Below are 25049 nucleotides of genomic sequence, written 5' to 3'. Positions count from 1 at the left end.
TCTCCAACCGAGCCACTCCAAAAAGTCTATCAAAATGTACAGTCACTCAGGAAAACAGCAAACGCCAAGTAGGATCGCGTGCTTGAGTTGTTAAATTGTTGCAAAACGTTTATCAAAAAGTCAACACTTGTAACTGGGCGTGTTTTAGTGGACCCTTTGACCGGAGGCCGATACAGTCCGAATTCCAGTTAAAAGCACTCGGATCTACAGTACACCGGGAACAAGTACTTGGGCGTGAACACGTTTTAGGGATAACGTCTTCGTTTTATGGGACAAGCTACGAAAATGCTTTATCATGATCAGTGTTGCTTGAGCAAGGTTCAGAGGTTCAGCAAGGTTCAAAATATTTACCTCTCGCCAAGCGACTTATGATTTCACTTGAATTAGTTGTAACTGCAAATAGTGTTGCAGCGTTTTGCACCAAAGATGCGGCGTACTGCTTGAACGAAGAACCATACTTACGATTTCACGCAATATTTTTTGATAAAAAATGTTTAGTTTTAAGCAGACACAATAAAAACAATTAAGTTATAACCTAGGCGTTCATTGTTATCCAGCATCTCTTCTAAGCCTATAAGTTAATGTTCTGGCGAATGCAAGAGTTGAAATAATACTTGCGTTAAAAAGACTAATTTGGAACACACAAACTGGGGTTCAGACCAAAAATTCTAATGCAGTCGGTAATAGGCTATGGCTTCATTGATGCTGCAAAACAACGAAGACAAACCTAAGTTTTTTCGATTCAAAACTATAAATATAGCAAACTACGACTGCAACCTAGTGGCAAAAACTTTTAACAACTTCGCCACAAGATGATGACAACGTGATCGAAATAAGGCAATCAAGAATAACTGTGTAGAGACTAGTGTTTGCAGTTGCTTATTTTAAAAGGACAATTTTACATGGTTACCTTAAAGGAGAGATAGAAAAAGGTATAATAAAAAATACTTTTGCTAGTACCGTTACGTGTGTTTATTTTAATGTGGTAAAAGTTGTAATGTTTTATATGAACAACTCTACCATCATAGAGGGTCTCGGTCAAAAAGGCGCAACTTACAACATTTGTGAGCAATGCCATAAACGTACTCTACGTAAGAGGAAAGGTTGTCCATGCTGGACCGACCCAACAAAGCATCTCACTTGATTAATCTGCACAAATGTGGTAATTGTTACATTTCTGAGACGCAATGAAAAAGCATCGGAAATGATGTCATCAAATTTGTATAAAAAGCAAGTAGGCTATGTAGAGTAGTGAAACACAATTTTAACAATGTGCTTGCTGTAGGCTTACGTAACTTACAGTAGCCTACAGTACTTGTTTCTTTGGTCGTCCTTTTTCGGTTTCGCGCATAAGCCTATCTGGGTTTCCCCTACCTACGTGATGTGATGACTGATGACTTTCGCAACGTAAGTTTTAACAGTTGTCACAAGCGCACGTGATATCATCGACCACGATGTCTTAAAACTGTGACATTGCGTTTGGTCACAAAACTGAGCTCTGAATATGCGTGTTACAAATGAACTATCATAATGCTGGCGGTTCCCGGTCGATTCAACCCACGAACGGCCCCGGTATGTTGAATAGTCCATGGTTTCAAAAGTCTTTGGTTTAATCGTCCTGGGTGCTAGCTGATACAGAAAAATGCTGAAACCGTAATGTTTACTTATGTACCGTAAGGTTGCTGTATATATTTCATTAATTATCTCGAATTGACAGCTAAAGTTTCCTGTGAAAGATTAATACCAATCACGCTTTCTTGGATTTACTTGACAAACAGCGCAAAAAGTTGACTGAAAACGGAAGTATTTATTACATCACTTAATAACGATCTAAAATGTGCAGCAAGGAACGCAGCAGCTGATAGATGTAATGTGTTAGTAGCATAATAAAAACGAGCTTAGCTCCAACATAAGATATACTGGTACCGGAATAATACAGCGTTTGATTGAACGAACAAACACTTCAAAGCTTGAAAACACGTTCGAAATGTGACTGAACGCAAATAAACGACATGACGTAACAAATACATCTGTGTGTTAATTTACTGACGCACGAGACCACGGTGTACTATATAGTGGCAATATATGAGTATGAATAATGCAATGCGACAGTTTATGGCCTTGGTGTTATACGGTTAACGGTTCTGGTATCGGTATTAGCACATTGGTGGAAAAAAGCGCTTAGTTTAATGGTATGCTCGTAAACACGACATGTCCTACCCTCGCCAAGCTCTACCTGACGGGGTAATACTGTACAACATTTTACAAGCGATTGTTACGGGATTTTAAACCGTGAAGGTATTTTTCTTGTAAATGCCTGTTGCCTGTACCGTGTTCAGAGAATCTTTAGTCAATAAACGTTATGTCTGGTCGTAAAAACTAAGAAAGAGAACAAAGACAGGCAATATTCAAAAGACTGCATTGCTAGTTCAACACATATACAGTACACCACACTTCCAAACGGAAATTGCTGATAGTGCAAACTGTTTTTAGCGCATATCTGACATATACAAATACTGGGGAAGTCCAAACCACGACATAAAAGCGTTATTACATTGTACTATGTTCGTCTACGACGTTATAAGAACAATAACTGTGCTACTTGGTAAACAAAAGCAAAAAAAATTCAGAAACAACCCTAAGGCGGTATGTGTTATACCAGCAAGAATAATTATCATTACTTTTATTCACGAGGAATAAAAACTTTCAAACTTATCAGTAGAAAAACACACTGTATGTGTGATATATTTTTGCCAAGTATGCAATCTGTCTCCAATAAATGTGCGGAGAAGCATGTACTGTATTACAGTTATGTTGAAACATTACTAAACGGTTTATAGAGTATTTCATAAATAACAACAAATATACAAAATTTTACTCCAAACAAAAATATAAAAATGTGTATACCATACACAACACAAGCTAGTATGGTAGGGCAAAAATTCCAAAATGTGTGATTTAAACGTGTAGGTAAAACTGTGAGTTAATTTGGCTTCAATTTTGCCGGCTTGTATTTAAATGTATTTTTAGATGATTGTTGGTTTTGCTAAGGGCACTTAACAAAAAACACAGACCAAGTTTGAAACAGTCAAGTTCATGTGCACTGAAAATTGCTCTTTTATTGCTTTGTTTAGAACAGATCTTAGCGAGTGCAATGCATTTAAGATAACTTATTTATCTTTCATGCTGTTTTTTTTTTAGTATACAAACATAAGACATTATTCTGGAAAAAAATAAAAAAGCTACTGGAACACAAAGTCACTGATGCATATTTTCAAAAAACTCCCTATAAGCACAAGCACGTAACAGTGATGGACATCATTAAAAACAAAAAAAACATTAAACTTTACATTAGTTTACAACATCTACAATAAACAATTACAGGAGCAGTTCATTAACATTTCAAATGGGGAGATATTTTTACAGCAACACCAGGATAATTTCATCACTGAAATTGTTTCAAATTCAAATAACCTGAATAATTATATATACACAAAAAAAGTGAAGGTACAAATCGTCTATTGTTAACTCAATACATTTTTGTTATCATTCCATTTGGTAATACTAGCCCTATTCCAGTCTTTATGAATTGTTCTGGTGATGTTATTATTTTGCTGAGGGAATTAATATCAGCGTCCGGATAAATAACAGCAATGGTAACCTGAAAATGCCCCAAAACCAATGGGAGAATAAAACCATATACATTTTGAGAAAAAGCAGGCATTGCGTAAATTGTCAAACCACATGACACTGTAACAGGTCACTGTGCTCACTGAGATATATAGGCAAGAGAAGTAACGATAGCATAAGTGCATTCAAAGTTGGTACAAAATCATCATCAATCAGCGTGTGGCAATCCTTGGCAACACAGTTACCAGGTGACAGACACATGATTCTTCTCAGTGACAGAGTAATATGAAACTCTTGGCTTGTCAATAATTGGAGCTCCAATGAATATATCTAGTAAGCAAAACATGTTACTGATGTTAACATTGCTTCATTTCTGGTTTAAAAAAAATTCTGTTTCAAGGGCGTCCACGTCACTTTCATCTGTGTTGTGATCCACCTTGATGTATTTTGTCTGTTGCATTTTCTTGGGTTGTGCAAAGCATTGTTTCACGAGATAAAGGAAATACCAAATCATCGAGACTACAACTTGTCCGATTGTTACCATGATAATCAAAATCGAAGCCAAGTCTGCTTCCGGTTGTGGGAATGAAAGCTCTATCACGGCAACGCCAAGAAATGTGTTTTTCAGGCCGCTTTCAAGACCTACAGCTTTACTTAAAGGCCAGTTTACTGACAAGCATCGAGCCAAACCGGTTGCAATGATAAATCCACTTAATGGTATCAATGGAGCAAGTAAAAACCCAATTTTCGGCCCGTACATTACATACTGTGATGTTGAAAGAACGACAAGAAGTCCAGCAACAATCAAAAACAAACTTAATGGTCGTATAACTTTGATTAATGTTTTAGCCCTGTCTGGCCATTTCTTTCTAACGAGCATACCAAATGATATTGGGGTGGCAATGGCCAGTAACATAAGTAAAATATCCAAATAAGGAATCCTGATTTCGTTTGGTACATGTGCCGTGAGTGTATAAATTCCTATGACACTTGGCATGGCTACTATGGCAACAAGGGTTGACACAAGACTGGCTGTAATAGCCAACGTTATGTCACCATCAACCAGAAAACTGAACACATACCCGCCACCGCCACCTGGACAAGCAGCCGCGACCAGCAAGGCCAGTGCCATGACTTCATTAAGGTTGCACACAAAACTGAGGAACACTGCAACCAATGGCATAAAAATAAACTGGGTGATTAAACACAAAGAAAGTTCGATTGGTTGAGTTACAACTCTCTGCAGAACTTCGAGTTCAATCTTTGCCCCGAATGCACATTTGTTGAACAAAATTAAAGGACCAAGAACGAAAAAGGCTACTTTGTCAAACACAGTCATTTTCCGAAGAGTTTTAACAGATATTGTAAAATTCCGAACAGTTTCAGAATTGTCGGTGACAAAAACATTGAATAGTGTCAATCCTAGCCTTCCAGCTTTAACATCTAAAGTGATTAAATCTTCTTCACAGTTGTAACGTACTTGTCCAATTGGTAAAGAACTATTTTCCAATAGTAATCCACCAATTTTCACATTGTTTGACACTACAAGAATTTGGTCATCACTTGTTAAGTTAAGTTTCTTACAGTCAATGGTATAATTTGAAGATTCATACTCAAAAAGTTTAATATCAGGCAGCAGCGGATGTTGTAGTTTTAATACTTCTGGATGTTCAACACTTGAATTTTCTACACTTGTTGTTTCCACACCAGCTAATACTAAGCTTAACATAATCCCGAGTGCAACTGTTCTTGATATAAATTCCATTGCGTAACAATTGCTCGAAACAGTGGCTGGAAGTTGCCTTAATAAAACAGTGAAGGTGCAAGCTACACACAACAGGTATCACACAAGCAAAACCTGTCAAGCATACAAGGAAAATTTAGCCTATGAAATACCTATTTATATAACTTCACAAGTAATTAGTCTAAAAATATAGTGGTATCATCATATCACAATAACAATATGCAATGCTTGTGCTGTGCAATATGTTATATATAATATATATATATATCATAAACAATGAAATGCATGAAATCATATATACATACAATTATAGACATTTTAAACTAGCTTCATTATTATTTGAATGAATTAGCAACACCCAAAGTAGTGGAAGTTCAACTCAAAGCTTAAAAGACCGGTTAACTTGGAGTTATTTGAAGCTTGTTACATTAGTTAAATAGTTACAGGTGCCCGCTGGCCAGTTTGCAGGACATGGCTGTTTTCAACAAGATTGCCGGTTGGCAAAGACAATTGCCCCGGTGGACAGCAAGGAAATGTGAAATGTAAGATGGTGTGCTGGGTAACACGAAATGAAACATTTTTCAGTGCGGAAGCTGCACGCAGGATATTCATCAATGTGCATGCCAAATTTTTTAGCTTCACGCCGATTTATAATAAACAAAGAAAAGTTGGTTGTTTAAACAACAATTTATGACAAATAAACAAGGACTTGAGGCTTCAGTGCACGACATTACGCCAAAATTTGCATCTTTGCACGCACGAATTTTCATCAAAAACTGCCAAACTTTTCAGTTAGGCCGGCTACCCCTTGTACACCAGAATTTTGGTTTTGCACGCCTGAGATCTCAGAAAAAACTGCCTTACTCTGCAGTCTGCCTTTTAAACACCATGCATAGTATTTACAATAGGCTATTGTTAAAATAAAACAAAATGATGGTAAACAGAGTTCAGAAAATTTGAGGTGTAGTATACAAGAGCACAACCACAGGATGCCTTTGTATAATAGACCCCAGCTACTCAACTGTGATGTCATCTGGTTGTGCATTTGTATATTAGACCCAAAATTTGCTTACTTTCATAACTAAATGCTTAATGTTATTTCTTTGTCAGTTTGTTGTCATGCTGTACTGCTGTAAGTCTGTTACTAACTAGCCCATGTCGTTAACAAATAAAAACAATCTGATAAGAGGAATACCATATCAAGAGCATGTTAAAAACAATTACAGGTATATAGTCCTATAGATATAGGGCCTACAAGCCTAAGCTACTGCTTTAGGAAACTGAACCACACTAACAAAGGAGTTTGAAAACACTTTTCATTGTGAAGTAATTTACTACTGGAAAGTTTGCTTCAGTGCGTCAATAAATGTAATGCCAAATTTTGGCCCACGACAACGTAATGCTCATAATATAGATTATAGAATGTAGGACAAAACGGCGATTCTGCGCAGGAGAAATCCAGGGTATCACATAATATAAAACTTTCCAGTAGGGAAGAAACTGAGACTCAATTGATTTAAATGCAATTAAGATAAGTTAGGCGTAATTAGGCGGATCTCTTTTACATTTGCACTCTCATATCAGGAATTATTAAATCATAATTTCTTTTATGTTACCTCATAACGCCTTCAAGTCGGAGTACAAAAGTACAAGAGACCCACTTAGGCCAGGGTTGTAACCAAATCACTTTTTCTAACTCGAATCAATACCTGCACTCTACCCATATTGCTACAATCATACCCGCAACGGCAGCAAAGGCAAATTGAGAACCAGCAGTGCTTTTTTCTAAACTATGCGAAAAGAAACGCATCACGAATCTCCCAACCGCAAAGTAGCGGTAAATGATATACCCGAACGCAAGCACTAGCCACTCAGCCTGGCGAACTAGCCTAAAAAATTTTGTCCAGGTCCGTCACCATCACTTTTAGAGTTTTTTCGCACTTCTTGCGAGTTTATTAGATATTTGTAGATTACAAAAAAAGCTCTAAAATTGGCATTAAGGTTGAATTAAAATGAAATTTTGAAAAACATATATTTCTCAAAACCTTGCAGTAATCACTTTAAAAGTACCGGGTACCAGGACCGACTTACATTTTTTGAAAAAAAAAATAATTCGGTACAGGGGTTTGGTATTTTTTTCTAAAAGAACCGAAGGTACCGCTACAGTTATTTGTGCTATCATAGTATACTAAAAGATATGTTTTTGCCTACTGTCATGAATAAATTATGAATTACTTATACATGTTGGTGTCGCCATGCGCGAATGGCTTACTGCAAATGGTGCGGAGAAGATCAGATAAACCCGATGGTGTCGAAGAGAGCCCACATCATTGCAAGGAGTTGCAGGGTAAGGGCTGAGAGGAATGGATGCAAGGAGTAACGTTTGAGCGAGAGCGAGTTTGTCGAGATCTGTACATTGGTGGTATCAAAAGATAAAGTTGTTGTCGCAGTGAATATGATTGCCATAGCACTTTTTCGCACGTGTGGAGCATTTATTCCAATGATGCATCGAGATCCCGAGGTCAGGTAAGGAAACTCATATAAACATACGATTGCCCGTTGAGCAGTATCCACGCTTAATTGAGCACGATGCAAGAAATTCAAGAGGAGACGAACGTTGAGTCGTTAACGTAATAGAAACTGTCGTGAGTGCAGGTGACGAGTTAGCAGTACCAGCCACATTGAAGCACGTCGGATGTTTTCACCAGAATGAAGAACTTGCAGCAACGGCCACAAGGATTGAAACACGTCGGGATTTGTCATCAAAATGAAGATCACTTTCACTTATGAGTATCCTAACTTATAACAGTGTCTTCACTTATTCATTATATATAGTACCGCGGTACTGCCCACCCACGCATGCCGCTATGCAGTAATCATTTGAGCTGCAAAGTGTATCTACGGTTCTAATTTATCCGTTGATCGTTTTTTATTTAAACGATGTCTATGCTTAGAAACTTAACTTAGGGGGAAACCCTTTGGCATAGAAAACTATTCCACAGACATTTTTGTTAGATTTCTTGTCCAGGTGTGCGCTTGGTTTGTTTTTTTTCATGGCATTGTTTATCATGAACTGGGCTGAACGAAAGTTACAATACTAACCGTTATAGTTATAATTCAATAAAATATTGCTACCATGCCCATAAAGCATTGTTACAGCACAATAAAACGCAGGATTTAATTTAAGTTAATTTTGTGCTTTACTCTTAACTCAGCAGCTTAGTAAATATATGAAAATTGTTGTTTGGTGCAGGTCTCAAACCTAAGTGTCAGAAAATGTCATTTTTGCAAAGTAGAATCTTGTTATTTGGCTTATCCTTTCGGCGATGTTCTTCCATGTGCACTCAAAGTTATATTCGATACAGTCTTGCCAATACAAGGTTTCAAAACGATTTGCCGAAACAAACACTATCAGCATTAAAGGAATTCTCTTCTCTGCCAAGCATAGTATCTCCTGTGCGTGGAATGAAACATATTGTTGGCGTGCACAGACGCTGTAGGGATTGCAAATTTACAAGAGTAAATAATCAACTGGCTGTGGTATGCAGTACTCATCCAAGGCATAATCAAATTCAACAAGGCAAGGCTGCTTCAAAACGCTTCCACAAACCATATCCATGGAGATGGCCTGACCCTTTTGATAAGAAGTATGGTAAACTTCGATACGAAGAGAATCGTTATCTTGCTGCTTTCTATGACTAGGTTATTGCATTTTTGTTGTTAACTGAGTTTAGTGGAATGTAAATAAATTATTTGAATGCCATAGAACTACTTCTTCCTAGAAATGCCGCATGTCTTAAAATTGTCAATTTATAGAAAATACAGTGTCATCATCATCTTACAAACATCGTTATGCTTAATTAAATCCGTGTGCTGTTCTATCTCCAAGCAACACATTGGAACATGATCACAGTGCCAGATTAAACTAAACGATTGGTGATTCAGTGGACATATATGCTTTTTAATCGGTATATTTGTCATAATTTTCTGCAAGAGCAGCACGATAAAAAATTTCACAGTGATAATAATGATAGCAAATAGTGAAACGGTTGTATACTAACATCAAGACTGCAGTACAACAGCATTGTTCTCAGTTTCATCTCCTTCATTCTGCTGTTGTATGATTAATATCCTGCCATCAGTCTTCTTTATAACAATGTCGCCATCCTTACAAAGTAAGAAAACCAGTGATTTTAGCATCGTAAGGTTAAGTACAGCAACTGATTTTGATAATGCAAAGGCTAATTTTACAAAACTGAAGCATGAAAAAACACACCAGTTTAAACAAACGTTTTACATATTAAACATATCAACTATAACAGGGGTGTCTAACCCGTGGCCCGCGCGGTATTTGTCGAAATGACTTATATTATCAACTGAATCGCCTACGTAATTTATGGCGAACTTACATTCCGAGAAATTGGCATAAATTTTTTTTTTACTAATTTTTGACAGCCATATAGAAAACTCGCTTGGCATTGCTACATCGTCCATCTCACCGAATATTGCCAAACTTGTTAGAGAAAAACAGTGCCAAACTTCACATTAAAATGTCGACGTATAGTAAAAACTTTGTTGAATTTACTAAAACTTGGTATGTTTATTGTTCTTATAATTGTAAAAGAGGATGATACATATTTCTAACATTAGAATTTTGGTGCGTGGGTCTTAATTAGAAACTAGCAGTAAACAATCAAGTGGCCCGCGCAATCATTCATAAATCGCATGTTGCCCTTTGGTGAAAAAGGTTGGACACCCCTGAACTATAACATCCCACTCCATAAAACTCGAGTAAAAATATTAATTACATGCTAACTCTTTTAAGGAAAAACTGAAATTAATTTCGATGCAAGACCAACCTGGAGAAACACTAAGTCACCCGGCTCCTGTATTTGCTGCAAGAGGGCGCCCACAACCGCATCCAACCCTTCGACAGTTTGCTGAACGGTTTCCTGCTGAATTTAAAAATGTATTTCATGATGGAATGATTTCATAATATACTTGGATATGACCTGTTAAGCATATCTACTACTTTTTCATGGTAAAATTCAAATGCATTTACACAGCGGCTAGTTCATCCAAAAATGCAACTTACTGCTTCTGTTGAAATCTGCTGGTAGGTAACTTCTTCAATACCACTTTTTAGCGGATTGGTGGGTAAAGGCACACCAACTGTCCAAGCTGTAAAAAATTGTGAACACAGAATAACAGAACTGTCTTTGTACTGACCCTGCAAGCTGATAGTAAACTAACTATGAGGACATAAATTCTTTTCAGGGCAGTTTGATATACAGTCGAATCCGCTTAATTCGGACACCGGATAACCCGGACAACCGCTTTATTCGGCCAAAATGATCGGGAACGGAACAACAGTAAAAATTGAACGTAAAAAAAACTCCCGTTAATTTGGACAATTCTCTGCTTAATTCGGACACAGGTTCGCAATTCCATCCTTAGGTTATTAGTTATTAGTTACACAATAAACAGTACTTCCTTCGTTTTAACACAAGATGCAATTGCATTATGAGTGATTATGGTGAAACAATGACGATTCATGCAGTAACAATCGACAATGAACTCATATAAGGCCATGCCAGCTTCATAGTCGCTTTTACTTCGGTACAATTGCGTCCATCTTGTAGGACAGAATGGTACAGAAAAGTTTAGCACAAAAAGTGAAATTGCTTACTAAAGTAAACGAAGACGTTTTATGCGATCAATGCCAATTACTGCAGTATAGCGCAGCTGCAATTCATTTATTACGCAACAGTACAGTATTTAAATGCGTTTTCTGCCTTTATGCATGACCATAAAACGAACAATTGATTTTCCGCTTAATTCGGACAAAGCCGTTTCTCCGCTTAATTCGGCCAAAAGTGAGCGGAACCAAAGTGTCCGAATTAAGCGGAGTCGACTGTACATGAGTCACACATAAGTAAACAGTTCTAAATTCAGACTGATTGGTTCAGTTGAATTGAAATTGGAAAGTAAACCATCTGCTTACTAGTTGGAACATCAGTTGGTTGTTTCAGCTTAGAAGCACCATTTAGTTGTACACTTGCAGCAATGATATTATCTTGACTATTTTCCCCTGTCTTGTCTTGCGATGTCTGTAGTAGAAAGTCACTGGTTTTAAAAATCGGACAAATTTTGGTGCCAAATAAGAAACTAAACTTAAGTGTGTATATATGCACACAAAGGGAACGTTGAAAATATCAAAATAAAATTCAAGAGACCTGATTTTAAGCTGCATTTTCATCGCATAGCTACGAATTTTCTCAGAAACCTTGTGCTATTGAATACTTTTTTATATTTTATGTGCTATTGAATACTTTTATCTACTAGTATAAATGGTACACCAAGAATTTTTATACTTGACATAAAACCACTGTATTAAACAAAATTCTAGCGATGCTGGGTAACAAAACGGTCTGCAATATAGGCATAATGATCGCAATTAAGTTTCAGATACACTGGCGACAAGTCAATAGGATCACAACAATAGAAATGCAATCTGAATCGATGATGGGATATATATGTTTCACTTTTTATTTGTTACCATTTCCTGGTTTGGTTTTTTCCATTTGGAGAATTCTTTTTCGTACATTCCATTTTGTTATTTTATGTTTTAACTTTTTCTGGTTACCCCAAGAAAATAGTATGATAATCATATCTACAAATAAAGGAGAGCTTCATATATAATAACACTGATTGTAAACATCTCCAACTTACATTAATTTGTAAGGGCATGACTGAGGTTACTATACCAGCTTCATCATTTACGGTCTCAAATTGATGCTGCTTGAAATGTTGGTTTAATCCATAGCGATCAAAAGTGACGTAATGGCACAAACCACAAACAAATTGCTCTCCGGTATGCTTGCGACGTATATGGGTTTCAAGACAATGCTTTTGAATCGCCCTGTTCAAAATATTTTTTATCTTTAGTTATAATTTGTTGTTTGCTTGATGCATTAGAGTTTTGCGTTTTTCATTGACTTTTCAAACTTTTAATATAACCAACACAAATTATTCTGGCTTTTTTTTTTTTTTTGTGGTCGAAACTCTGTTCGTTTTTGTTGTGAAGAAAACTTCATTAAAAAAAGTTTGTTTCAGCATTCCATAACTAACTTGTAGTCACACTGAGTGCAGCAGTATGGCTTCTCATTGGTATGTCTACGTTTGTGTCGACGCAAAGATGATTTGTCTGGCGTCGAGTAATCACATTGATCACATTTGAAAGGCTTTTCACCTGCGTTAAGTAGCATTTGGTTAACTTTTTGTTAAGTAATTAAAATAGCAAGTCAGGGCAGTATTGTGTACCAGTGTGCAGCCGTTTATGCATAATAAGGGACTCTTTTAATCTTGTAGAGTGGCCACAAAGATCGCAGACAAATGGCTTAACGTCCATGTGGATTTCCAAATGTTTATCCAGATTTCTTTTGTTTGACAGCTTCTTTTTGCATATCCTGACAGATACAATATACAACATAACAAGATATGAATCTTGGCTTTATCCTTAAAGCTAACAACCATTTTAAAAGGGATATAAACTACATTGGAAATCAAACTGCGGTCCTACTTGCATATACATTCTTCTGGTGCCTCAGCCTTCTTTGGTTTTCCACTTTCGTCTAACCCTTGACATGTGCGTTCATGCGCAACCATATTCCGACGATGTTTGAATGATCTCTGACATCTACACGGTACGGAAAATTACAAATTATACATATACAAAAGGTAAACAAACAGGGTGTAATTTACTTTGGGCACTGCCATTCCTTCGTCGTGCTATGAACAAATAAGTGTGTTGTCAAGTCACTTTTGTTAACGCAAGAAAATGGACACATATTGCATTTGAATGGTTTCGATATGCCATGAGAAAAAAGGTGGTTGTACATCTGTAAAGGCAGGAAAAGTAACGAATGTGCAAACAGCAATAGAAATTTTAAATTTGTAGGTGATGCACATATGCTTTTTGTATGCATGAAATCTGCAAAAAGTTTATCTACATTAACAGAGAATATCAGTACATCAAAAGAAGCATTTTAATACTTTGATCCATTGTTTGTGAGTAAAGTTGCACTCAAAGCATTTATAAAATTTTTCAGTGGTATGACACTTCATGTGAACTTCCAATGTTTCAGCGTCTAGCAACTTTATATGACATCTGTAAAAATTTAAGATGTCCAATATTTTAGATCTTAAGTTACTCTCAATTCATTTGATTTCATGATCATACATATGATAATGATATGATATGATATAATGATGACATAACATAACATAACATCAATATAATGATATTACCAAGAATAGTTACTGCAGTTAAATGTATTCATGTTTTTAATTATGTTCAACACAGTCCATACTTGGGGCATTTGTGAAGTTCAGCAGCAGACTCACCAGTCCGCTTTCTTTTGGCATTGTTTGCCAGAAGCATCTCAAATTCAGCTGAAAAATCCTACACGACAAACAAGGAGAAATTATCACGGAAAAGATAATTAACTCATAGGTGCAAAATCACAAATTTGACTTAAAAAATTACTCATAAAACCAGTCGAACAAAGCCACCTTAGATTTTCTTTTTGAGGGTTTTCGTTTTTGCAGTGGCTGCGTCTGAGTTGTTATTTCTCGACTTAAAATCACACCATCCAGAGATGAAATTTCAGCTTCCACTTGGAAGTCCATGTGCAACTCTGGTTGCCTTTGCAGAATCTCCTCAGCAGTAAGAAGTCCTAATGAAGAGGTTCCGGTAAAAGCTTTCAAATTACAACCATAAAAAAACACATCAATAAACATTTGTAATTTTATGAAACTATAGTTAGAATGTGAAAAACAGTAAGTTGTCAGAACTGAAATATTGTCACCAATCATTCCTTACTTGTCTCTGGATAAGACTGAGTATCAGTGCTGTGATAAATTATATCACCATCCTGGCAATGTATGGGATTTGTGGGTGGATTATCCGCAACCAGTGTCACTGTGATTTTACCGTCATTGGCATTGCTGAAATCGTCCAAAGTGATTTCTGTGGGACCAGCAGAAGAGTCGCGAAATTCCATCGTGGGGCATTGCATTGGCTCGGATTCGGTTAATAAATTGTCGATATCATAGTGTTCGTTGTCACTTTCAGTGAGAATAATCTAAACCATAATGCAAGACAAACAACTTTGTAAACACCACAAATGCACATGCACATTTCTTACTTAAAAATCAAATGAAAACTCACATATGGCCGTTCCTACCAGTACTAAAAGACTGTGAAAGTTTTAATAAACAAAGAACTTTTTGAGTCATTAATGTAGTAATCATACAATTTGCTGCTTATCATTATTTTCTCCAGCATAAGTTTGTGTTTCTTCAACTTCATTGGTAATAACAGTAACCATGTGGGCTTCTTGTTTAGAAGGTTTAGCTGTTCGTTCAGCCGTGCGTGACTCCTTCTGACTTGGTATATTTCCTCCGACAACAAAGCTCCGAATCATTTCTTCTGAAAGTTCATTTGGGGCTGTACAGTCTATCCATCCAGCAAAACATACATAGAGTAGAAACTTTAACTAAAAAACCATCAAATTGGCATGTCAAGACAGCTTTAATTTAATAAAAATTGCACAGCAGTGATCTTGCTTAAGGCAGCACAAGCATAGTAGCAAAAATCCAATAATATGAATAAACATGATGTAAACAGTAACTAATGGCAACTGCGTTGCTGTCATGCACAGAATCCAAGCATATTATACAATACAGAACATATTACTGCCACCAAGAACAGAAACACTTATATCCCAAAGCAAAGGACACTTAACAAAAGTACAAGATCAACAACAATTGGGTCAACTCACCTTGGATGATGTCACTTTGCAATGTAACATTTGGGTTAGTGGCCAACTTGATTTTATCAACGGCCGAAACGGTAGCAGAATTCTGTGCTGAGATATTTGCATAGTATGTAAACGGCACTTCTACGTCATTTGAGAATGCTGCAACGGTAGCATCTCGACCTTTGAACATATGGGATCCAGATGAAAGATCTTTAAGGTCCTATAAAGAAAATATTTTTCAGCAGTTAGATACTATGCATAAACATGTAACATATATACATACACAGATCGTTTTAGCATTTTAAGCATTTTACGTGTAGTCGAGCACCTGTTGTGCTAAATGCAATGATGCACTTTGATCCACTGCAACAGTGAATTCAGTTTCCGGGGTGATGTCATCATTATTTGTAGCCAAGAAATAAATGGGAACATTTGCTGCGACTTCAGTAACTTCTTTATTACTTGGAGCGGAATCACGTGCACTGGCAGTGGCTGTTTTTAATGAGTCTGTTCAAAGTAAATAAGTGAAATTACGTTTAATTACATTCACAGCATCTAAATTGAAAATATATGCTATAATGCACATTAATACACCATAACATACCAATGCTGTTTGCAACTCCATACAAGGTAGATGGTAAGATAGATTTCAGATTATGGTTTAGGATATTATCATCGGAAAGATTTAAGCTTGATGGTGCCAACAGTGAATCATCCACTGCCAAACTTGGATCATCAGAAGATTCTTTCATCAAATCCATTTTGATTTTTAATGTTTTAATCAAGGTTTTTATCTGAAGAGGATAAATTGCATATTTACTTACAAGTATGACATAAACTACATAATGCTAACAAAGGGAAAAGGACAAAACATGCACATTTTTCCTACCTTGTATTAGTTAGTTAATAACTTGCCAATACAAGACAGAGATAAAATATATTTGCCATACACTGATTTCAAAGCAAGACTTGGGTCAGTACAACAACTAACAATTAAAGGATCACATCATGGGTTTGATACAAGTAGTCAGAGGAGTGACAACTTCGATGGGGTGCCATTGAATAAGGCAATAACAGAACTTGTTCCTGCTAAGTATCATAGTTCTAGTGATTGTGGACAGTGTCAAATTTTGGCAAGAATATACAAAAACTAACCTTAAAAATTGTTTTACTGAATACACAAGAAAGCTTGGTAACCTGAGCAACTAGTAAAAAATTATCATGGAGATGATGTTTTATGCAGAGTCTCTCTTCTCCTCAAGACACATATTTAAACATTACTCGTAGTCGTAAAGTTATCAAGCTTAAACAGAAATTATATATATATGGTATAGTACACTGCAAAAACATTGGCAGGAATGACATGTTTTTCACTGAAAGACATTTTACAAAATGAGGCGATGTTTGACCAACTGTATTGTTAAATCATTAGTATAAAACAGATCAAGAATCAAGATGTTATGTTATGTCGGCTTGTTGGTGTACAGTAGTAAAGTATTGGAATGACAGTTATTCAGAAAGGGTTCAAAACTTTAACCCTGAAGATGTATATACCCTTTACTCCTTAAGACACCATATCATTCCATGTTGGGAAAAGATTTGTGCTGACACTTGCTTAACAGTGAAAAAAAACAATCATGAATGGGAAAAAGTGGCAAAGCCTCTGGGATTTAAAACAAACAACAAAATGCTAATGAAAATGATGCTGCATTCACATTTTAGAACGGACACCAAATCTATTCCATTTTAAGTTTAAAAATAAAAACAACTTTCGAAGGAATTGTTTCAACGACACATTGTTTGGGAAGGGCAGCTTGATTGGGTGAAAATCATGCAACCAGTAAAATTTGTCGATAACAGTTACAATATACAAAAAGTTTAATTCTACTGAAAAGTTTATATGATACGCTGGAATTATCTGCTGCAAGAAGTCATCTCATGTGGCAATTTACCGGCATAAAATTACCATTATGGCACATATATATTTGATTTTATTGACTCTTACATTGGTGTGACACAATTTCTGTTATTATATCAGTTTTGAATTTATCTAGCTCCTTGAAAGAAATCTCTCCAGTTTCAAGATTAAGGTGCTACCTTAGAGTTAAGTACAAGATAACTTACAGACTAAGTTACATTTTACTTTTTCCCAACACTTTTTGCATAAATTCCTTAAGCCGGACAGTTACCAACACATTTTGACGACATGTGTCAGAGTGTGTGGAAATCAAAATTTTGTCTATGTTTATTAATTATGATAAATTGGTGCTTAAACAACCTAATTTGCCTTATTTGTATATTACAAATTGGCGTGAAGATATAAAAGTTAGCGTGCAGACTGATGAGTCTCGTGGGTGCAGTTGGGGTGCCAAATTTCCCATTATGGACAGATGGAATTTGTGATAACACAAAACTGAGCTGTCGGTGTCAGACAAACCAAAGTGAAGTTAATTCCAAGCGCCGGTGAACTATATTTACGTGGTAAACCTAGGCCAGTAGGTGAGATACGGTAGTGTGATGTTGTTAATGTGTTGGCTATCGATAACATGACCGGCAACAGCCCCACGTCATCATCAGGCTTGTTCGCGGATTTCATTGATGTACTGTTACGTGCTGCTCGTGTGGATGTTTATAAACATTAAAAGTTACCGCCAGATGCGAAAAAAGCCTGAACTGCATGTAGTCTCTGATCAGTAGCTTCAGTAAATTTCTAGCCTCACGTCTTCTCAGCTCAGTCTCAACCTCGAAATTTCATCATGAACGACACTGTAAGTCACGTGATAATACCTAAATTGTGATGTCACACAAAATTAAAGCTACCACGAGGCTTATTATACTTATGAGCAAAATTGCTTTCATTTTATCGCTTTTCTTTTCTTTCATATTTGTGAATTTTACTTTGCAATTGTAAAAATTATGTCATTTGATATTTGCAAGTGTAATGTGGACTTAAAAACGTTAACTGGAAAGGATATTTTCATACTAATTTATTGCAACGACTATTAGGATTGGCATTGCTATACTTCTACATATTCTGATCACATATACCTGTTAAAGAAAAATTATTGCTATGGATAAGTCATCACAGACTGCTGTAGTTGTACAAAAATGCTTAAAATATTCAGTTCTTTCTGTGCGTGCGAAAAAGCTGTGGTGCGTGAGATCGTTGCGCAATTCAATTTTCGGAACGTTGCATTATTAGGCCTATCGTGTAGGTTTAGCTTGGCGGTTGCACGATGTGATCGTGACTAACGTCAGATGGTGATTAACTCATTAACAGCTTGTCAGTTTTGCCTTGTAGCATTTCAACTTGGGAAAGAGACTAATACGCTTATCTTCCAAATGAACATTTTCCTTTTCAGAAAATTCGCAAGGATGTTTTCATTTAACTGCAGCCATAGGGTCAATCAATTTATCTACAATCATAGCTGACAGGCTAGCCTAGGTCGCCTGCGTCCTGCGGCAACTTTGAACTTTGTTATGTGATTTTAGATTTCAAGAAATTCGTGATAGCGCATGACTATTTGATTGAAGTTACACTTTATAATGTTAAATTTGTTTATCTTTACACTAGCCTATTTACCGCCGTTGTTTACAGTAACGCCAATTCACCGGTTGTCAATGTAATAGTCTAAATGCGGTGTTTTTGATCAATAAAAGATTTTCGCGTGACAGCCTGAACATTTTCGCGATTCGTGCAATTTACCTGCAGCATGTTACTTTTTCCTATTAGAATAGAACAAGTACCGGCAGTACATTACAACAGATTATTATGGTTCTGATGTTAATCAGCCATAGATCTAGTACCGATACTAGTCTGACAGTTAAGCATACCTATACTGGTGGAAACTTGAAAGCATGGAAATTCTATTCCCAAGATATCTCGATATAATTTCTGATGTTGTGCTTGTAACCTAATTCTGTAACTGTGGGTATTCTGTATAAGGTGTGGGTTGCCAGGTGATTGGCTCAAATGCAGAAGTGTGCAACCACATTCAGAGAAATGATGTCACAAAGCTCGTCAAACTCAGTAGTATGATACTGGTATGCAGGTGCATCATGTGGCTCGTGGTTGTGCACATCTGCATTAGACCCAGGTTATTCACCCATAGGCCATAACCACAAGGTCACGTCGAAAACGTCCATGCCCTCCATCCTCATTGATTGACCCAATACAAAACTGGTCCAATATAATTTTTTAACTTTTACAGAATCAACCATGGATGAACTTGTTAAATTGTTTATGAATGACCTAGATGATCATGATGATGAAATTTTAAAGGCAAGTTTGCAAGTGCAAGAAGGCAAACTGACGGTTTTGAACCTTGTTGAAGAATTGGGGCCACATCTTACCAACACAGATACAGAAGCACGAGTAAAAGGATGCAAGTTGCTTACCAAGATTTTGGAAAATCTTCCTGATACTTGTTTATCAACGAAAGAACTTGCAACGCTGGTCATATTTTTGTGTTCTCGTTTACAAGACCATTACACATTGCAACCACCTGCTTTATCTGGTCTTGTTAAACTCACTGCATCTACAAATTTAGCAGAAGGGGAAGCAAAGATTGTAATAAATTCTATTTTCAAAGAGGTTCACGTTCAGTCTTGTCTGCAAGCCGAAAGGCTTAGCTTGTACCTTTTATTAACAAACATTGTGAGCAATCACAAATCACTTATTTTGTCGCTTGGAAGAAACTTTTTATATAACTTTATTCAAGCAATAGATGGTGAACAAGATCCGAGAAACTTATTGGTTGTTTTTCAACTTGCTTATGATGTCATAAGCACTGGAATTGACCTTTTAAACTTGGCTGAGGAATTGTTCGACGTAATTTCGTGTTACTTTCCGATCGATTTCAATCCATCATCAGGAGGCAAATTTTCTATAACAAATCAAGATTTGGTTTTAGGACTCAGGAGAGTGCTTTCATCGACAAACGCGTTTGCCCAATTCTGTATTCCTCTTATGTTGGAGAAACTTGATTCCGATATCGAAAGCGCAAAAGTGGATGCTTGCCTAACTTTTTCTGAATGCCTTTCGCAGTATAAAAAGATAGATCTTGAACCTTATTTAGGAGCAATATGGAATACATTAAAGCAGGAAATCACGCAGTCAGTGTCAGAAGAAGTGGAAAATTCTGCTTTGGATTTATTAACGGAACTTGTAAGGACGCTCTCACTATGGCCAGTTTTGGGGCAGAGTTACAGAATGGTGGACTTAAACTCATTTTTAAATGAAGTTTTGGAAGAGTGTCTTACACGGTTAAAAGAACCCATTCGAGACAAGTTAACATGGATGTCATGGCGAATCATAATGGCCTGTGCTAAAGCTTCAAAAACAGCTTGTGACATTGTTTGCAAAGCTGTCTTTCCATTGTTGCTTGAACAGGTCAGTGAGATGTCTGTTGATGCCTCTTCAACTCCGTTGGCAAAATCTAACTTTGCAAATATTATGGATTGCATTGTCAAGATGGCAACAGTTTGTAGCAATTTCACATTCTCATATAATCCCGTTCTTCCACACAAGGATGCTATTATGAAGTCTTTTCAAGATGTTTTGTCAAAAGAAGGTTCAGTCCAAGTAAAATGTACGGCGGTGGCAGGACTGGCAGTAATATTAGGCCTTAATATTTTATCCGATGAGAATTTACGCAATCTAGCTACGGTTCTTCTCTCTTCACTGATGTCACAATCAGACCCAAAAGTGCGTTTTGAGCTTTTATCAGCTTCAGGTTACTTATCCTCCAAACATCCAAAGATTGTGAAGGCATGCATGTTGCCAACAATAACGAAACTTATCCCAGAAACAGAGTTTTGGCATCATCCCAAAGAGATTGTTCGAAACACACTGGAATGTTTGTCTGCTTTATCTACTCACTTTGACATCCTGCAGGATGTTGTTTCCTATGTCGTTGATTTCCTGTTCAAGTGTAAAATTGAACAGCCATACTGCTGTTTTCTACTTGAGTGTCTTGGGTGCCTTGAGACAATCAGTAAGAACTCCACTGCTGGTGATGACCATACTGACCATCTAGTCATAAACATTGCACTTCCACTTATCAAAATTTGCATAAAGACAAGCGTGCAATTAACTGTACCTGAGCTATGTTGTGCCAGTTGCACAGCCGTTAATGGTTTTTCCATTGATTGTATTTCTCTTCCTATTATAAAAGCTGTTACTGCCGTTTTGAGGAACATTTTTCAAAACTTGAGAGTAGGCAAGACAGCAAAATTTATTGTCAAATTACTCACTGACATCTATCTTAATGGCAATATTGCTGAATTGGATATTTCAGAAGAGAAACTGTTAAATTTTGATCCATTTAATCCAAAGTTTGCTTTATTGCAATCCAGAATGATTTGCTTTCTTCATGCAACCCTGTGTGCAGTGGACAGATCCGTAACTATCCCACATATCGAAGATTTTCAATCTAAACTTCTTAACTTATGTTTGCATTCTGATGATCAACCAACGTATGTTGCAGCTGCAAAAACTTTTGCAGGTTTAGTCAACAGAGCCCACAAATCTTCAGATAAATACATGCAAGATGTGAGTCATTTAGTAATGATCATTCTTTTAACCTGCAGATGGTTTTATATTATTAGCATTCATTATAATCTGTAATTATTTTGTATTTACTTGAGCTGAAATTACAAGCAAACTGTTTTAAAGGTGCTTGACTGCAGTGTTGGAAAGGCGAAGGGAAAAAAACTTCAGGTTCTAACCCTCTTGATATGGACCACGAAAGCATTAGCATTGTGCAATCATGAAATGACAAAGGCCTTTATTCAGAAACTAGTCGGTCTGTTTGGCGATCCAGATATTGGCGAAACTGCTGCTGCTGGTTGTGATATCATCATGCGCGACTCGAAAGAGGTGAAAATTTAATTTGACAGGAAATATCAATCCTAACATGATTGTTTACATTGGCTGAGTTCTGGGGACTGATGTGTAGTGCTGGTGCTAATTCTTACCTGGAGGAAATCTACTTTTAAATGCTTAATTTAGTTTGTATTAAAGTTGCATCCAAGTAAAAATTATCTATAAGTTGCAAAACAATAAAACGTCCATGAACTTTGTTGAAATATTGTATTTACTGCGACAAATTTGTTAGCTACTTGTTTTAATTTTGTGTCATATATATTTAAATATAGCTTGTTTTTTATGAAAATACCTCATTTTTATGTAACTACTGCAGTATTCTTTTACTATCAAAGGAACTACTTTGAAATCTGTATTTACTTGAGTTAAATTTACAGGTTCTCTCTCCCTCCTCACATGCTGTTGTTCGCTTGATGTACAGGCAGCGTTTCTTTCTACTAATCATTCCCGAATTAGTAGCAGGATTTCATTCTGCCAAAGACACCCCAATGGAAATTTCACAAACAGGCGATTTAGAGCAAGTGTTGCCGTCTGTCAAACAGGCGCATTGTTTGACAGCGTTGTCTCATTTACTTCTACACCTACCAAAACAGGTAATTAATAGTTTTTTTTTGTTTTCGCAGTAATTTTGCCAAACTATATTCCTTGTTGCCTGTTGTATCTGAAAATGATATTCTATTATAGCAGCAAAAGGTTTAAAATAGAGACGTATAAATAATTTATCACCATGGCAATGCAATGTCAGTATTACTTCATTAACTTGTTGTTTGAAATGTTGTGTGAATGCACTGTTAACACTAGCACATTCCAATACTGCTTAATTTGAACAAAATGTGGCCATTTTATATCGCAGGTTTTGCTTCAACAGTTTTCACATCTAACTCCACTTTTAGTCAAAGCCTTGCACTCAGATGACGCTATTTTGTTGCAGTCTGTTCTTTCAGCTCTATTGTATCTTATAGAGGTTGTAAATTTCAACAACAATTGTATGCTTATAACAACTTCAATGTAGAAATGACAAATCTTAGGCTGTCTAACTGGTAGCTTGGTATCGATGGCTATGGAAGTAAAACTGAAAAATCCTATTTTGCACAATGCATGTAGAATTACTAAATTCTCGAAACTTTTCAGGATGCTGCCGCACCAATGGAGGCACACATTGATTCGCTGATCAATGATTTCTTGAGGCTAAGCAGATTCAAACCCAACCTAGATGTGAGGTTAAAGGTAAGTGTTAGTATCGTGCACCTGCAAGTAAAGCATATATTCACTTATTCCTATGGTATATATTGCGAGGGAATATTGCTTGTAATAGAATTTGTTCAAATTTGAATCTTCATAGTTCTGAAAACAATCCGAAAAATTTTTCTGAATATTAGCAAGTTTTATCTAATTACTCGGGTTTTTACTGTATTTTAAATTATAAAATCATTTACTGTAATTGTGGTTGTAATGTGACATGCATTAATTCAATTTGAGGAGAAAAATTCACCTCCATTAGTCCACTGAGTTCTTAATAGTTCATCATACCCACTTTCCACAACATATCGTATAGGCTAGTCAGCTAGTGTATATATTAAACGCTTGTCCTTTGCCACTCAGGCTTTAAAATGCATCGGTGCCAGCACCCTTCTTCCCACAACAATATTGCTCCCAATTAAAAAGAAGGTGGTACAAGAACTGCGATATGTGCTTGATGATCACAAAAGAGATGTTAGAAGCGAAGCAGCTAAGGCACGATCAGAATGGTATTTGGTTGGGACTTAAACAATAAAGAAGCGAAAATGTGTTGGACTGTTGTTGTCATATTATCCTTTCCAATTGTTCCCAATGAACTGCAGACATAATTTGTATGAATTTCTTTGGGTGTGGATTATGTTTAAAAGCAAGTCGGATCTGTATAACTGTTGAATACTACCAACGATTTGAAGTGTTGCCAAATCAACGTTATGGATCTCCTGGTGAAGTGTTATTGGTAAGATGTCTTGGGGTAATGATAATTGACCGGGAAATCTTTGATTTGAAAATCGACAAATTGTGCTATTCTCTGCCATTGTGCAAACGCTTGCCCATGCATTCAGGCTTAGTTAATCGGTGTTGTGTATTTACAAGGAACCGATACAATTTAATGAGTGATTGTTGTACACTTTTCAATCAATGTTAAGGTTGTTGTGATTCTATCCTAATCTCATGTTAGCAGCATACTGTGGTAGCTCGAAGCTAGAATAAACCAACAAGCTTTTGTGCGTAACCTGAAGTCGGTATAAAAAATTTTTGTATATAAGCAATTTAGTTGTACTGGATAAGTTACTTAAACTACGTTAACAAGCTTCCGCTGGTATAAGATCGCCCAAAAGGTTTTTTATAATATCATAAAAAAAATATGCGTTTGATTTGTAATTAAATTTTACTGAGGTATGATACCGACGTTATAAATACATAGTCTTCATGTAATATGCAATGCGATGGTGCATTTAGCTCTTATAGGTTGCTTTTAAAATGATATTTGTTTTGTGAAAAAGTCAAAGGACTCTGCTGGAACAGTTCATGCTGCAGAAACAGGAAACAAAATTTACGTTTTTCCTATTGCTGTTGCTCCATTAATCATTGTCACATATGTTTAGACGTTGCGTTGTGTAAAAACTAAGTGCATAACTCGGAATAAATATTATTACTACTGGGTGTGGGGTATATGGTTCGTTCATTGCTTATACTTAGCCTTCACACTTTTAAACGTCTTAATCATCGGCTAGCTTTAGTTGGGTTTACAGATCAAGTACTTGGTCATTTCAAGCAAGTCTTTTCAGTAACTCCCGCGTTTAAATGATGAATTATCCCAACAGTTACGGTTAGATTGCAGGATTCAACACCGATGCAACGCCATTCTATCAAGAAGCTTTCAAGACTCCAAGTTGCCAGTAGTACAGGTTGGCACTTCATTGTCAGTTTCACGTTTGTCCAACTG

General features: G+C 36.5%; 3 protein-coding genes across 4 annotated transcripts; 1 reads left to right on the top strand and 2 right to left on the bottom strand.

Moving 5' to 3' along the window:
• Nucleotides 1–1787: 1787 nt before the first annotated feature.
• LOC143452271 (sodium/bile acid cotransporter 5-like) lies at nucleotides 1788–7009 on the bottom strand. Its single transcript, XM_076953172.1, has 2 exons — nucleotides 6991–7009; nucleotides 1788–5488 (listed from the first exon to the last, which is right to left on the bottom strand). Exon 2 carries the CDS (start codon nucleotides 5393–5395, stop codon nucleotides 3998–4000), a length of 1398 nt encoding a protein of 465 aa, XP_076809287.1. The 5' UTR covers nucleotides 5396–5488; nucleotides 6991–7009; the 3' UTR covers nucleotides 1788–3997.
• Nucleotides 7010–9329: 2320 nt separating this feature from the next.
• On the bottom strand, nucleotides 9330–17813 carry LOC143452669 (uncharacterized). Of its 2 annotated transcripts, none has more exons than XM_076953721.1 (18): nucleotides 16354–17813; nucleotides 15803–15992; nucleotides 15527–15705; nucleotides 15220–15418; nucleotides 14692–14894; nucleotides 14259–14520; nucleotides 13949–14112; nucleotides 13747–13838; nucleotides 13430–13544; nucleotides 13139–13275; nucleotides 12957–13073; nucleotides 12698–12843; nucleotides 12506–12626; nucleotides 12107–12296; nucleotides 11379–11484; nucleotides 10470–10555; nucleotides 10234–10329; nucleotides 9330–9541 (listed from the first exon to the last, which is right to left on the bottom strand). In XM_076953721.1, exons 2-18 carry the CDS (start codon nucleotides 15957–15959, stop codon nucleotides 9437–9439), a joined length of 2475 nt encoding a protein of 824 aa, XP_076809836.1. In that variant the 5' UTR covers nucleotides 15960–15992; nucleotides 16354–17813; the 3' UTR covers nucleotides 9330–9436. The 2 variants fall into 2 exon arrangements, with proteins under 2 accessions (XP_076809836.1, XP_076809837.1); XM_076953722.1 differs by having other exon boundaries at nucleotides 16396–17813.
• A 1576-nt stretch (nucleotides 17814–19389) lies between these two features.
• On the top strand, nucleotides 19390–24766 carry LOC143451358 (MMS19 nucleotide excision repair protein homolog). Its single transcript, XM_076951843.1, has 6 exons — nucleotides 19390–21751; nucleotides 21875–22078; nucleotides 22462–22677; nucleotides 22938–23048; nucleotides 23216–23311; nucleotides 23687–24766. Exons 1-6 carry the CDS (start codon nucleotides 19418–19420, stop codon nucleotides 23849–23851), a joined length of 3126 nt encoding a protein of 1041 aa, XP_076807958.1. The 5' UTR covers nucleotides 19390–19417; the 3' UTR covers nucleotides 23852–24766.
• Nucleotides 24767–25049: the final 283 nt, after the last annotated feature.

This window comes from Clavelina lepadiformis, chromosome 4, assembly GCF_947623445.1.
Source record: "Clavelina lepadiformis chromosome 4, kaClaLepa1.1, whole genome shotgun sequence".
Taxonomy (NCBI): Eukaryota; Metazoa; Chordata; class Ascidiacea; order Aplousobranchia; family Clavelinidae; genus Clavelina; species Clavelina lepadiformis.
The sequence above is the reverse complement of the archived record's forward strand: the minus strand, read 5'-3'. Positions and strand labels throughout refer to the sequence as shown.